Source organism: Mrakia frigida, assembly GCF_051309035.1.
Source record: "Mrakia frigida strain ATCC 22029 unplaced genomic scaffold BDY24scaffold_7, whole genome shotgun sequence".
Taxonomy (NCBI): Eukaryota; Fungi; Basidiomycota; class Tremellomycetes; order Cystofilobasidiales; family Mrakiaceae; genus Mrakia; species Mrakia frigida.
The window spans coordinates 484,994-499,080 of NW_027481274.1; the positions used below are offsets into that span (position 1 = coordinate 484,994).

Consider the following 14,087-nt stretch of genomic DNA (forward strand, 5'->3'; position numbering starts at 1 on the left):
CAGCTTCTGGAGCATCTTCAAGCACGCACGTCAAGGGTTCAGAAGGCATCAGTGTTACAAAAACAACTTCTTCTGGAATGGAACCCCTTAGACTACTGTTCGCTCCCTTGAAAATGGAGAGTCATAGATCATCGAGATCGTGGTTCGTAGAGACTAAAGTACATACACTGACGTATTGGTAAGGTGAGAGTACACAGAGTCGAACGGCAAATCGTTGGTTTTGGTCGTCGCCGACCCTCGTCGAATCTCAACTCAATCGTCGTCCTCTCCGTTTCCTCCGCTCGACTTTCTCTTCTTCCCCTTCTTCGGTCCCTTCGACTTCTCCCCTCCATCAACACCAGTAGGAGGAGCAGCCTTCCCTCCTGCGAAACCTCCAGTTCCAGCGACATCGCCTGAGGGAGAACGAAGGGGACCGAGGGAGGAGAAGGTCAGCGTGTCTCGTTTGCCATCGTTGGGACGGATCGAGGAAGACACAGCGACGTACAATCGAGTAGGAAGTCGAACTCTGATAGAGGAGATTGATGAAGTAGAAGAAGAAGTCTCGGTCAGCTTGAGAAGAGAAGGAAGGGAGGGGAGAAGAGGGAGGGAAGGAGGGAAGGGTTGAGCTCACGATCTGAGCCAGCAGTAGCTTTTCCAACATCAGCTCGTTGAAGAGTCTTACGCTTCGCTGCCTCTGCGACGAGGTAGGATCGACAGGTGAGCTCCGAGATGAAGAGCTCGCAAGCTCGAGAGAAGATGATGGGAGCTGCCAAACAACAAAACCAGTCAGATTAGATTGTGGTTTTTTTTTTTTCTTCCTTCACACTCCTCTCCCTGTGGAACGAGAACTCGCCTTCTGCAGAGATCATCTGTGGGCAGAAGAGAGTGAGAGATAAGGGTCAGCGAATGAAGATGGATGGGGAAGGGATGGAAGGGATGGTGAAGAACGACGGAGAGGAAGAGGGAGTCTGAAGCCCTTGATCAGCCATAGAGGACGTCGAGTCTCGCTTCTCCCTCACCGCTACTGCCTCTCCTGCCTTCCCCGTCTCCCTACGCCGTCCTTCATCGATGAGAGAGCTGACCTGAACATCTTCATCGCTCTTCATGACTTTTTTGATCCTGGCCAGCGGTAGAACGTGATGCTTGAAATCGGGATCCTCAGACTCTGCCAGCTCCATTCGAGAAGTCCAGAAGCTCTCGAGGAACTGGATGTAGATTGGAAGCGTAGCAGAAAGGATGCAGGGAGGGAGAGGTAGAGATGGACGTAGCAGAAGGGATGGAGGAAGGAGAGGAAGGTGAAGGAGCGAGGTCAGCGGCGATGAGCTTGGAGGAGAGGAAGATCGAAGGCTCACGTCGTCGAGAGCCATATCTGGCTGAACCAGAGGTCCTGAAGAGTTGAAGGTTGGAGAGGGTGCCATTTGGAGTAAGATTTAGATAGAAGAGATGATCGGTGATGGAGGCAAAAGAGTAGAAAGGTCGAGCTCAAAGTCAACCCGACCGTCTCGAATTTCGGACGAGCTCCCGTCGGCTCCCTTCCTTCCCTCAAAATAAGACTCCCTGAAATTCCTCAAGTTGCAGAACGGAAGAGCCGACAGACATAATAATGCGATAGAAGAGAAAAGTTTCCGCTTCGGGGGATGATATGGCGGCGAAAGTGAAAAGAGGAAAGGAAAGGTCGAAGCTCATTTCGCTCTCGACGGTCACACTCTCTCTTCTTCCCCTTCCCTCCTTCCTCCAGAACGATGTCTCTGGGTTCTACAGTCTCGTTCGTTTGGGGTGTACAAGGTCAGCACTACCTTTACGCCGTCACTTTCTTCTCTATATCTCTCGTACTGACCTCCTGCCTTCCTCCCTTCTCTTCCAGTCGAGACGGTTCCTCTCCTCCTCGGTTCATCCCTTCTCCTACTCCTTCTCCCTCTTGTTACAGCGCTTTCTGAACTTCATCCCCTGCCTTACAGGCTCCCAATGCTACGAATCCTACCATCAAGCCGAGATCTTCTTCGCTCTCCTCTCCCTCCGAATCCGAACGAACACCCTTCGACTCGAGCTCAACTCCTCCTCCTCCCTCCTCCCTCCTCCATCCCTCGCCTCCCTCCCTCCCGAAGTCACCGACATGATCCTCGACGAGCTCTTCGGGACTCTCTACTCGGATCGAAGGACTGCTTTGATCAAGAGGTTGGGAACATGCTGCTGCTCCTTCGAGAGGAAGAGCGCCGCCGGAGGGAATCAAGACGAGGGAGAGCATGAGTGCGGAATCGACTGCTCCCGCTGGCCTGACTGCTGTTCTCAGATGGAAGGTCCTCCTGATACGATCTGGCACAGAGAACACGATTGCACTACAGTCATCAACTCTAGGTTGCAATTCTGGGACGATCGAGGAAACGGCAGCCCGCCGAAGGAGGTGAGCAACTGACCTTTCCGCTGTCTCCCTCTGCGACACTGGGCTCACCCTTTGCTTTGCGTCTTTGTGTTTTTATCTTCTTAGCTATCGCGTACTCTTCATCTTTTCCACCTCAACCTCATCACTCTCCCTACGTGCGACGACGTCTTCCATCGAGGCCCAAACCTCCCTCTTTCGGTCGTTGGCCTCCCTGCTGCTCCATCGGCATCCCCTTCACTTCACCCTTCTCACGGATACGTCACGCCTTTCTGTGCCCAGCTCCACCAGTCCCATATCGAGGTCCAGGAGGAGGAGGATCCACAGAAGACCGCCGTCATCTCCCTCCCCTCCTTTCGAGCTCTTTCTCTCAAACAGAGCAAGAGCTTCAGCCGCTTCCTCAGAGTTACAAGACTCGAACCAGCCCATTTCGAGAAGGACCTGATTGCAATGAAGGGACCAGTCGAGGAGGACGACTCGAAGCAGGTCGGAGAGGGCAGGAAGTTAGGGAACGAGGAGGTCGGCGCGTCGCAGGAGATCGCGAAGGATGAGCCGTCGATTCTGTTGCTCCATAGGGTGTGGTGTTCTTGATAGGCTTTGGATGTATGCAGACTCCTCTACAAAACGACTTTTGCTGGGAGATGTGGTCTCAGATAGAGGAAGGCTCGAGCAGCCACGACGCGTCTCTTCTTCGCTGACTTCTTCGCTGAAACGGTCCTTCAAAGTGACCGCCGAGAGCGTCGAGACACCATCACATCAATAACTGCATCCAGTCTAATCTATCCTCAACTCAAACACCCTCAGACTCCTATCATCGCTCCCACTTGCGAGCCTAATCGCGTCTCCCTTCGCTCGACCGTCCTTCGGAGGAGGCTGGAAGGCTAGACGCGTAACGGCTTCCAGGTGGGCGACGCTACAGAGACACAAAACGTGAGTAGTCAGAGGTGAGGAAAGGACTGAGGGTCGAGAGGCAGGAAAAGCGGACTCACGACGAATCCAACGAAAGAACGAGATCCCATTTCGACGCGTCGGTCGAAGGCGACGAGCAGGTGTAGATCTTGATGGGACCGCTTCCCAGTCCGATGGCGAGAACGAGCCTAAGCAACCGAAACGAATCAAAGAAAGAAATGAGCTCACAATCCCTCGTGGGAGGTTCGAAAGACTGGAGAAAGAACGAGAGCAAAAACTCACCGACCATCGAGCAGAGCAGGATAGAAATCACAGCTCGTCACTCCCTCGTCAAACTTCAGGATCTTGACAGGAGCCCACATAGCTGATTCCTCGAGGTTCGGACGCAGCCAGATCTTGACGGTCTTGTCCCTCGAGGCGGTGGCGAAGACCATGTCGTCAAACGAGGAGGGAGAGGAGGGAGAAGGGAAGAGAGGGGAGAAGGAAACGTCCCAGATGATTCGAGCGTGAGGTTTCGGGTTGAAGGCCAGAGTGTGGTAGCCTGCGAAAAAGGGTGGAAGGCAACAGAGACGATCAGCTGGAGCTCGAACGGAAACAAGACGCAACTCTGTTCGAAACTCACCTTCTCCCTCGACATCCCTCTCGTAGACTCCCCATCCTCGATCTCTTCCGACCGTAACAATGAATCGATCGTCCATGCTGAACGCGATCCTCGTGACCGTTAACGAGTGACCTCCGAGCGTGTTGAGCAGAGGTTTCCACGTCTTGGTCGAGTAGAGTCGAACGACGGCGTGGAGAGCGTTGGTGGATTTACAGGAGGTGGCAATGAGGGTGGAGTCGTGGGAGGATGTGAGAGCGTAGAGCTGTAAGGACGGACGAGATAACTGTCAGCGGAGCGAAGAAGAGGAGGAAGAAGTGAGGAAGAGATGCCAGGGAGACGCGACGAACCTCGTATCCGTGCCCGTAGAGCTTCTCGAGTTCTGGCCAATACGTCGAAGTCGAGAGAGTGTTTTCCGTCGGAGGAGAGGTCATAGCCTGCGAAATCGAGAACTGAGTGTAGTTGAATCCAGCGTCTCCCGAGGTGTCTTGATCGTCAGGATCTGTTCGAACGAATCAGGAAAGCAACGCGTCAGTTCGACCTCTCGAGACACGAAATGAAAATTAGCGAGAGGTTAAAGAACTTACCCTCGGTCATGAGCATCTTATTACTCAGCCCAAGCGGAGGCAGACTCGCTCCAATCGCTCTCTTCCTTCCCGTCCCGCTCCCCTCCGCCTCGTCCTCGTCTCCCGACGACGTGTGAACAGCAGCTCCCAACCCTTCCAGCGAGTCCACGAACCCAGTCGTCTCCTCGAAGACTCGGACGACCTTCTCGTCGGCTCCAGAAACGAACCGCTGCGAGGGAGGAAGGGTAGCAAGGCAGGTGAGAGGGTATCCGTGGATTTGAGGACGAGCGATCTCAGCCCAGGTGGTGACCATCTCGGATTTGATAGGACGAGTCCAAGGAGCGTGGACTCGAGTGGTTTCGTCAGAGCTGCAACGATGACAAGGTAGAGAGGCGAAGGGAAGAAAGCAGCGTCAGCTTTCGAATTTCGAGTTTCGACGCGTCGTCGCTTCGCTTCGTTCTAGAGCTGCATCTCGAAAGGAACATGCGGGCGAAAAGAACGCACCTAACACTCCCGACCCACTCCCTTCCCTCCCTCCCACCCCAAGCAACTCCCCTAACCCCTCCAAAATGCCCCGTCGGCCCCTTCCCATCTGTCCACATCTCCCCCTCCGTCTCTCCCTCCTTCCAAACGTTCCATCCTCCAGCCCATCCACTTCCCAGAACATCCCTCTTGATCTCAATACCCTCCGCAGAAAGAGAAGCTCCCCAGAGAGCCCCGAAGAACCCAAGTCCTTTGACGGAGACTTGACCGTATCGACCTTGGGCGTACCAGATTGCTGAGGACGTAGCGGACGCTGAGGTGGTTGTCGAGGTGGAGGTGGTGGGGAGGAGAGAGGGTGGTGGGGGAGCCCAGATGATGAGGGAGTTGTCGGCTGAGGAGGAGAGGAGTTGGAGGGAGGTGGAAGGGGAGGGAGGAGAGAAATGCAGGGAGGTGACCCAGTTGTCGTGGCCCTGGAGGAGAGCGGAGAAAGAGAGGGAGAAGTTTGAGGTGCTGCAAGAAAAGGAAAGAAGAGAGCGATCGAAAAAGAAGGAGTTAGCGTTTCGATCAAATGGAAACCGTTTCGCGACGCGTCGTCGTCCCGCTCTCGAATCCCTCAAAGCAGCGAAAGCAAACTCACCTCCCATCCCTCTGCCTAACCCCCAACGTAAAGGCCTTCATGCTAACTTGCCCCACCCCATTCCCACCCGCTCCTTCCCCGCTATCCTCCTCCTCTCCTCCTCCTTTCGCGATCTTCCTCTCAAACTCATCCATCATCTCGTCGTCCAGCACCTCTCCTCCTGATCCTGATGCGACAGGAGAGTCCTCCTTGGTAGCTTCAGGTGCGAGAGGGATGAGAGACCAGAGTCGGATGTAGCCGTCTTGGGATCCGGAGGCGAGGAGGAGGTCGGGCGAGGAAGAGGACGAGGAGGTTGAGGTTGAGGACGAAGGAGGAGGGGAGGGAGAGAAATCGAGAGCTCGGACCCAGTCGAGGTGACCTTCGAGGGAGAGGGAGTAGGCGAACTGGTTCGAGAAAACGAAGGGAAAGACGGAAGGAAGGCGGGTGAGCCGAGTTCGAGGCGCGTCGAAGAACGGAGGGAGGGAGAAGCTCACCTCGGAGGACTCGGTTTGGAATGTGAAGATCTGGATTTTCCGATCGGTCGTAGCGAGAGAGAGAACAGGAACTAAGTTTGGATAGGGCGGGAAGGTCAGCTACAGGAGGAAAGGAGAACGGGAGGGAAGGAAGGAGAAATCGAGCTCACCGTCTGATCCAGGGAAAGTCGACACCGCGAGAGCTAGAGGGATCTTTCCGCCCGTGGAAATAGTTTGAAGCAGCTTGGGATCGACTGTTGACACCCAAAAGACTCGAAGTCAGCGAAACAAGCTCTGTGAGAAGACAAGGAAGGGACTGACCATCCTTGGCTCCGAGCTCAACGATCCAAACGAGAATCTTGCAATCCGACGAAGCAGTGAGGACCATAGCCGCCGTCGAGGAAGACGAGCCTGAAGAAGAGATCCATCCAACGTTCGAGAGTGCGCAGATTGAAGTTACTGAAGCTGAGTGACCTGGGAGAGGGGAGGAGAGGGTCCACTGACGTTCAAAAAGGAAAGGGAGGGGAGGGGAGGAGAAAAAGGTGAGCTTCAACTTCAACTCCTCCTTCTCTGCTTGTTTTTGAGCTTGATTCAAACTTGAAAGAGACAGAACTACTCACCTGTCCCTTATATCCATTCCTCTTCCACAAGATGACCTTTCCAGCAGCGTCTCCTGATACGAAGGCGAGGTCTCCTTTGTCGTTGGCGAAAGGAAGGAAGGAGACCGAAACGACCTCAGCGGTGTGGCCTGGGAGGATTTGATGAACGAGCTCTTGTTTCGAGTTCTACAGATTGATCCAGGGAAGGGCAGAGAGTCAGCTTCATGGCGAAGAAGCGACGAGAGTGCGAGGAAATGAGCCAAAGTAGGGAAGAGAAAGAGGGTCGAGCTGACCTTTGAATCCCAAAGAGCGATTCCCCTTCCTGCTCCGAACGCTACGAGTCCCTTCCCATCAGGAGAGATGGAGGAACAGTGAGAGTATCGATTGGCGGAGGTGGCGATGTACACCGAAGTAGCGGAAGAAACCATTCTCTAGGTTCAAGGGCGGTCGTTGGAAGAGAAGGGAGGAGAGCTCAACGAAACTGAAAGCTCACCGACTTTCTGGCCCCGAGCTCTCTCTTTCTTGCCTTTCGATTTCGATCCCTCCCTAGCCTCAAACTCTCTAACGACCACCAAGAAGCTCATTTTTCAAGGAAGCATCTCTCAGCTATCTCTTTGGACGCACTTTGTCTCTTTGAACGTGAGCCTACTCGCTGCTGAAGGAGGAGGACGACCGCACTCGACCTCCGAGCTCACCATCTTCCCCTTCCTTCCCTTCCTCCCCTCTCTCCAGTCCTCCTCCACCCCCGACCACCTCGACTAGCTCATCATCATGACCATCATGCAACGTAAAGCTCGTTCCGAATCCGCCGATGAAGCTCTTCGCGCTCAAACTCAAGGAGGATTAGAGGTCAGCTCCGGAATTCCAGAGGCGAGCTTCGACGACGTCCTTCCCTTTTCTCTCTTTCTCGCTGACCACCCCTTGCTCGTTTGATTTGGGATTCGAAAGGGAATGATCATCTACTCCCTCGTAGCAACCGGTGTCTGTGCAGTGTTGCACCAGACTTGGCCTCTCTTCCGGTTCGTTCCAAACGTCCTTAAACTTGACCGTTCGAGCTCACCTCCCTTTCGTTCTTGCGTGTACGTTGTGTAGTCGTCAAACCCTCGCAGGCAAAGCGTTCCTCGTTTCTGGAGCGGGGATGAGTGGGCTGGTGATACGAGCTGAATAAGTCTCCCATCTCTACCTTCGACCTCCAACGGAAGAGAGACAGGACCAGATCCTGACTCTTTTTCTCCTTTTGCTCTTTTTTTTTTTCTGGTCGATTACAGATAAACTCCAGCGCTACGAGTACAAGCAGAAGCGGATTTGGAACGAGGAGAGGAAGCAGGCTAGTGCTCAGCTTGCGAGGGAGGGGAGTGTGGGGTCGGAGGAGGAGATCAAGAGGTGAGTTGGACGAAGAACGAACGAGCGCGAGGGCGGGAGGCTAGAGCTCGTTGGGGTCAATTCTCGGGGAGTAGTCTTCATGAGACGTAGATAGTCATACACACGAGTAGTCCCTACCAGGCTAAGCGACTAAACTCGCTGACCTTCTCTCTCCCTCGTCGTCTCCCGGCCCTCCCTCTCTCCTCCTCAGATGGATCTCCGACCAACGTCAACTCGACCTCCACCCTCCCACCAACACCACCATCACCCTCACCACTTCCGGATCCTATCTCACTCAAGATCACGCTCCCTCCGTTCACTCATCAAAGTCCAACTCCTCGTCTTCAACGACGTCGTCGTCGCCGAAGGTGATCCTCCCTCAGAGGTTCGGTGAGACGGAAACCGAGTTGGAGAACGAGGTTCTGGATGTGTTGGTCAAAGGGGATGAGTGATGGGTGGACGAGAGGAGTAGAGAGAGGGAGGGGGAGGGCAGGGAGGGAAGAGGAAGATGGAAGACGGGAAGAGTCGCGCTTTCAGGGTCCAATGCGCGTTGCTCGTTTCGTCTCTTCTTTTTCGTGGGAAAGGGGTAGAGATCGGACGAGGGTGGGTTTGCAGGGTGGCGTAGTCGTCTGTTCCTCTTGATGATAGCTCACGATTCAGCTGGAGGAGAACCAAGAAGCAAGGACTCTCGAAGACGCGTCTCGACGACGGAGATCTCGTTTCGTTTTTGTTTGGTTCCCGACTTTCTCTCCCTCCTTTTTGCGGGCTGCTCTTTTGTTTACTCCTTTTTGTATACGTACATCCCTCTCTGCTCTCTGCTTGACTGCTCAGGTTTTCCCATCCTTTGAGACAAAATAAAATCGTATCGAATCTCCCCCTTCGTCCTCCCACGTTCGCTCCAGGCCCGACCTCCTCCTCCTTCCCTCTCAACTCCCTTCCCACCCCTTTCTCCCCTTGCCTTTCTTTCTTTCTTCGTTATGTTAGCGACCGACTCTCACCTCCTCCGCCCTAGTCCACCTGATATCCATCATTCGCTTCGGACGCCTTCCTCGTCGTCGTCGTCGTCGTCGTCCATGCAAGGAGGTCCAACAGCAGCCTCGTCTTCCTCGACTTCGAATTGGACAGCTGGACGACCATCGGTTGTCGACTCTTCGTTATCCTCCTCGGCTCCGATCAAGAGGAGGTCCTCTACGGTAGATGCCTCTGCTAGGAGCAACTCCTCTACAGGAGGAGCAGGGGGGAGGAGAACGAGTGGAACGAGAGGGGAGGAGGAGAGGGAGGAGGGAGGAGGAGGAGACACTCCTGATTCCTCGTCTCCTTCCACTTCCACTTCGACCACGACTTCGAACGCTTCTTCGATCGTCTCGGATCCTCCTACTTCGCCCTCGTCGTCTAGGAAATCCGTTCATTCTCCATCGGAAGGAGTGGAAACGACCTCATCTCGTCGCGCAGCTTCACCACCTCCTTCCTCAACCTCCTCCTGCTCCCAGCAGCAACCCGACTCCTCCTCCTCCTCTTCGATCACAACCATTTCAGATCCCTCCTCTACAGCACCATCGGATCCCACCTTCCCTTCTTGTTCCACCACCACCACCACCCTCCTCGAACCGACCCCTTCCCCTTCCTCCTCCAACACCTCAACTCCGAATACGACGAACGCCGCTCCTCCTCTCCCGAGATTAGATCTCGCGAAATTCCCACCTCAAGAACTCGTCAAACTCCTCGCGAGCTTGCTGCAACAGATAGCGACAGCGAACGATGCGCTCAGGAGCAGCGAGGGCGAAGGAGGAGGAGGAGGGAGCAGCGAGGAGGAACAAACGCCGCCGCCGACGACGACGAACGAAGGAGGAGGGGAAGGGAAGAGCGCTGAGGGAGGAACGAGGAACGAGGGAGAGGGAGTAGAGAAGAGTGAGGAGGAGGTGGAGATGGAGCAGCAGAATTCGCCGAGAGCGACAACGGGAGGAGGAGATGGGAAGGAGGAGAACGAGAAGGAGAACGAGGAAGGTCAAGACCGAACACGTTCTTCGACGTCGACCTCAACGTCAACTTCAACGTCGGCAGCACCTCCAGCACCAGCAGTAGCTTCTCCTTCCACACCTCTTTTCGCCGTCCCTTCAACCACAACAACAAGCACCACGTCCTCAACATCTCCCAACCCACCAACCTCCTCCTCCTCCTCCTCATCTGAACCTCTCCCTCAACCCGCTTCGAACCCTCCTCCTCCTCCCTCCTCCCCTTCAACCTCAACCACCACCCTCCACTCCCACTCCCACTCCCACTCCTCTCCCTTACCCTCTCCCGCACCCACCCCAGCTCTCATGGTCACGCCCTCCCACCCTCTCCTCGCCGCCTCCCTCTCAGCCTTCCAATCGCCCTCCTCCTCCCTCTGCTTCCACGCTCGGAACATCCCCGGAATCTCCATCGAGGTCTATCTGTTAAGGATCCTGAAGTACTGTCCAGCGAGCAACGAGGTGTTTCTGAGCTTGCTCGTCTACTTTGATCGGATGAGTCGGTTGAGCTTGGAGGTGGCCGGACGGACGTTCGCGATCGATAGTTTCAACGTCCATAGGTTGGTGATTGCGGGCGTGACGGTGGCGAGCAAGTTTTTTAGTGGTGAGTTTGAGGGAAATCCTTCTATTTGTTTTTGGGAGGAGGAAGGAGGGAGGCGAGGCGAACGTCGTTTCGTTTCCCGCTTCTCGGACGTGCTGACTCTCTCTCTCCCTCTCCCTCTCCCTCTCCCTCTCCTCCTCCCTCTCCTCCCCCAAACCTCTCCCTTCACCCTCACCCAGACGTCTTCTACACCAACTCGCGCTACGCCAAAGTCGGCGGCCTCCCTCAATCCGAACTCAACCAACTCGAACTCCAGTTCCTCCTCCTCAACGACTTCCGACTCGTCATCCCGCTCGAGGAGATGCAGCGCTACGGGGATCAGCTCCTGCTGTACTCGGAGGGTGGCGCCGTGGCTGGAGGGGAGGCGATTGAGAAGCTCGTGGAGGGGAGGAGGAGGAAGGCTAGAGAGGAGCAGGAGCAGGAGCAGGAGGGAGAGGGAGAGACGGTTGGAGGCGAAGGGAAGATGGATGGGGTGGAGAGAGTAGGGGCTGAGCAGCAGGAGGAGGAGGAGGAGGATCGACGGAAGGAGAATGGGGTGTTGGGGTTGGAGAAGAACGGTGGAGGAGGAGGAGGGGAGGGATCTCGTGAGTTTTGTTTTTTTCTACACGTCCTTTCGAGTTCGGCTCGTCTCGACGCGACCGGAAGACTGAACTTTTTTTCTTCCGCTTTTGGGGTTCGGTTCTTTGAAACAGCCATGGACGGAGTAGAAGCCTCGAGACCTTCGTCGCCTAGCAGCAGCAGCAGCACCACCAACTCGAGCTCTACACCAACGACGTCGTCGTGAGCGCACGTCGGATCAGATCCCCTCTCTTCAACTCGGTCTCGGCTAGGCTTCAACTCGTTCGCATCGTTTTCTCGCATCGGGATCCCCTTTTCTTCTTCTTCTCGATCCACATCCCTCATCTTCTTAGATTCTCACCTTTATCGTACCCTCTTTTCGTCTCTCTCGTCGACTTCGTTGGCGTTCCCACCTCGTTTCCGCTCTCCCTCTCTCTCTCTCTCCTCTCTCTCCACTCTCCCCATTTCGTTCCTCTTCTCTCCAACCCCTGTCTATACCCTTAACTCTATCCGTTCCTCTTTTCGTCAAAGGAAACTTTCTTTTCTCTTCCTCCTTTTCTCTCTCCCTCCCATCATGGGGTTCTCTAGGCTTTTTTCTCACATCCCTTATCTACGCCTTTCGTCTTTCCGGCTCCTCTTCAAAACCTTTCATCACCTTAACATTAACTCAAAGCAAGGTTCTCTCTCTTTTTTGGAATCGGTTCGGATTCTATGCATTTCTTCTCGCTTTTCGCTTTTTTGCTGGCTTGAGATTGGGGAAGAGAGAGGGAGTGGGAGGAGAGAGAGGAGAGGGAGAGGGACGCGTCTCGAACGGACGAACGAGTTTTCGGTTTCTTTGTCGTTTCTTGAAGGAAAAGCAGGCGAGTAGTCCTCGGAAGTTCGTATGTATTAGCTCAAGGAAACTGAACTCCCTTGCAGCAAGATCTCGAATTAATTAACATCGGATCTAGACCAAGCCCTACTGCCTCCCCTCCCTCCTCCTCTTCATCTCCCCGACCCACTTCTCCTCCCCTTCCCCCTTCGTCACCACCACCAAACTCACCACCCCATCCCTCACCACCACCCCATCCCTCTCCCCCCCGTTCTCCGCTGCATCCTTCCTCCCCGCCTGAAACACATCCTCCATCGTGAACCCCTTCTTCGGACCCACGGGAATCTTCAACAACCTCCCTTGACTCGTTTCAACGTAAACTGCAATGTTCTTAATGGTAAACTCGCCTTTGGAATCCCATTCGGGCGGAGGGGAGAGCGGAGGGAAGAGAGGGGAGAGGGCTTGGAGGAGAGGAGTGGTGGAAGGGAGGTGGGAGAGGAGGTCCGAGGTTTGGTGCGAAGGGTAGAGGAGGAACGTTGGGAGGATGAGGGGGGTTTGGGGTGGCGGAGGGAGCCAGAGGGAGGAGAGTTCGAGAGGCCAGCTGAAAGAAGAATAACAATAATGATAATGAAAAGGTGGGAAAAGAGAGAAAAGAGGGAGGGTCAGGTTGAGAGAAGAAGGAAAAGCTAGGGAGAGGAAGGGAAACGAACAGAGGAACGATGGAATCGAGCGAGTTTTCCGGTCGGGTTTCGGGGTCAAAGTGGAGAGGATGGGGGTTGTCAGGTGGGGAAGAGGATTTCTTGATGATGATGCCTCGGAACTTGAGAGGGAGGAAGAGGAAAAGGAAAAAGGAACGACGCGTCAGGTTTCGACGTTTCTGCTCGTTCAAGCTCTCTCTCTCCACGCCCTTCTCCTTTCTACAACTTCCCACCACCTCCCCTCCGTTCCTTCCCACTCCCCAGAACCCCAAAAAGAACCTTCAAACTCACCCTCAAAGCCTTCTCCAAAGCCTTCGCCTCCTCTCCCTTCCTCCTCTCCCTCTCCTTCGTCTCGCCTTCCTTCTTCTTCAGCTTCTCCCACCGCTCCACCGCCTTCTCCCTCACCAGCGTATGACTCCTCGCCCCCGCTTGCCCAGGAAGAGCCAACGCTCGATCGCACGAGACGATCGCTTCCTCGTAGTGAGCGAGAGCGAGCTGAGCGAGCGACGTTCGGTAGTGAGCTTTGACCGAGAGAGGGTTCAGGCTCAGGGCTTGGGCGCAATCGAGGAGGACTTGTCGGTTGTTTTCTACGAGAAAGAGAGAGATAGAAGACATGGGAGTTAAGTTTTTTTTTTGAAGTGCGAGAGCAACGCAGGACGAGGAGGGAGGAGGACAAACCCAGAGCGAGGTTGCAAGCGGCTCGGTTGACGAGCAAAACCTCGAGCAGATCGTTATCTAGAGGTTTCGCATCGATAGCCTGAGTGTAGAACCCTTGAGCTTCACGGAATCTACGACCAGCGTAGTACTCGTTTCCTTGGTTCTTGAAGTTTCGAGCGACCTCTGAGAACCGGAAAAGGGAGGAGAGAGGGAGGAGGGAAAGGAAGGAAGGAAGGAGAAATCGGTCAGCTCGCCTTCGACGGTTTTCCCTTCTCCTTCCTTCCCCGCCTCAAAAAGTCTACTTTCAAGCCGTAGGATGAGGAGTAGAAGATGGTGTTTGTACTGACCATCTGGAGTTTCGTCGAAAACGAGAGCCTGCAGAGCAGAGATGGCATCGTTGTCGCCCTCCTCCTCTGGAAGGGAGGTCATGAAGAGGGGAGCATCCGCGAAGTGGTCCTCGACGGATTTCTGAGGAGGGAGAGTAGGTCCTGCTGAGGTGGAGGCGGAGGAAGAGGGTTCGGTGGTTGTAGACATTGCTGAAAGGAAAGTTGGAGGGCCTCGGACGGATGGCGGTTTGAGGAGGAGGAAAGAGAAGGAGTTGAGCTTCGGTTCTTTTTTACGAGACGGGTCAGTAACCCAACGACGCGTCGGATGAATTTCTTTGGGTTTGAGTCTCACCGGCATGGAAGAGCGTTCAAAGTGGATTACAGGTTCCTGATTTTGAAACCGGAGACATGCATGGAAAGGATCCGACCAGAGCTCAGTGCGTCGAAAAGCCGTCGCTCGATCCG

At 54.7% G+C, this 14,087-nt stretch overlaps 7 protein-coding genes across 7 annotated transcripts; 3 read left to right on the forward strand and 4 right to left on the reverse strand.

Annotated features, from left to right (window-relative positions):
• Positions 1-109: 109 nt before the first annotated feature.
• On the reverse strand, positions 110-1,425 carry BDY24DRAFT_381912 (histone-fold-containing protein). Its single transcript, XM_076639425.1, has 6 exons — positions 1,332-1,425; positions 1,062-1,184; positions 833-848; positions 611-745; positions 485-505; positions 110-392 (listed from the first exon to the last, which is right to left on the reverse strand). The coding sequence occupies exons 1-6, from the start codon at positions 1,395-1,397 to the stop codon at positions 253-255; spliced, it is 501 nt and encodes a 166-aa protein (XP_076498857.1). The 5' UTR covers positions 1,398-1,425; the 3' UTR covers positions 110-252.
• A 260-nt stretch (positions 1,426-1,685) lies between these two features.
• Positions 1,686-2,271, forward strand: BDY24DRAFT_381916 (uncharacterized protein). Its single transcript, XM_076639426.1, has 2 exons — positions 1,686-1,764; positions 1,844-2,271. Exons 1-2 carry the CDS (start codon positions 1,722-1,724, stop codon positions 2,224-2,226), a joined length of 426 nt encoding a protein of 141 aa, XP_076498858.1. The 5' UTR covers positions 1,686-1,721; the 3' UTR covers positions 2,227-2,271.
• Positions 2,272-3,055: 784 nt separating this feature from the next.
• ELP2 (Elongator subunit ELP2) lies at positions 3,056-7,050 on the reverse strand. The gene is made up of 13 exons (XM_076644451.1): positions 6,894-7,050; positions 6,622-6,786; positions 6,323-6,500; positions 6,172-6,255; positions 6,023-6,093; positions 5,550-5,932; positions 4,934-5,422; positions 4,451-4,797; positions 4,214-4,365; positions 3,888-4,128; positions 3,548-3,806; positions 3,346-3,453; positions 3,056-3,269 (listed from the first exon to the last, which is right to left on the reverse strand). The coding sequence occupies exons 1-13, from the start codon at positions 7,026-7,028 to the stop codon at positions 3,131-3,133; spliced, it is 2,751 nt and encodes a 916-aa protein (XP_076498859.1). The 5' UTR covers positions 7,029-7,050; the 3' UTR covers positions 3,056-3,130.
• BDY24DRAFT_381919 (uncharacterized protein) lies at positions 7,049-8,730 on the forward strand. The gene is made up of 6 exons (XM_076639427.1): positions 7,049-7,239; positions 7,333-7,449; positions 7,549-7,619; positions 7,693-7,766; positions 7,869-7,983; positions 8,174-8,730. The coding sequence occupies exons 2-6, from the start codon at positions 7,372-7,374 to the stop codon at positions 8,412-8,414; spliced, it is 579 nt and encodes a 192-aa protein (XP_076498860.1). The 5' UTR covers positions 7,049-7,239; positions 7,333-7,371; the 3' UTR covers positions 8,415-8,730.
• A 1,616-nt stretch (positions 8,731-10,346) lies between these two features.
• On the forward strand, positions 10,347-10,885 carry BDY24DRAFT_331473 (cyclin PHO80-like protein; the record flags this gene model as incomplete). Its single annotated transcript, XM_076637130.1, has 2 exons — positions 10,347-10,575; positions 10,752-10,885. Coding segments are annotated over 2 exons (363 nt in total), but the record flags the coding sequence as incomplete, so codon positions are not given.
• Positions 10,751-11,857, reverse strand: BDY24DRAFT_381924 (uncharacterized protein). Its single transcript, XM_076639428.1, has one exon. The coding sequence runs from the start codon at positions 11,473-11,475 to the stop codon at positions 10,891-10,893; it is 585 nt and encodes a 194-aa protein (XP_076498862.1). The 5' UTR covers positions 11,476-11,857; the 3' UTR covers positions 10,751-10,890.
• Positions 11,858-11,914: 57 nt separating this feature from the next.
• BDY24DRAFT_381927 (uncharacterized protein) lies at positions 11,915-14,005 on the reverse strand. Its single transcript, XM_076639429.1, has 5 exons — positions 13,644-14,005; positions 13,318-13,479; positions 12,931-13,226; positions 12,652-12,761; positions 11,915-12,542 (listed from the first exon to the last, which is right to left on the reverse strand). The coding sequence occupies exons 1-5, from the start codon at positions 13,978-13,980 to the stop codon at positions 12,089-12,091; spliced, it is 1,359 nt and encodes a 452-aa protein (XP_076498863.1). The 5' UTR covers positions 13,981-14,005; the 3' UTR covers positions 11,915-12,088.
• Positions 14,006-14,087: the final 82 nt, after the last annotated feature.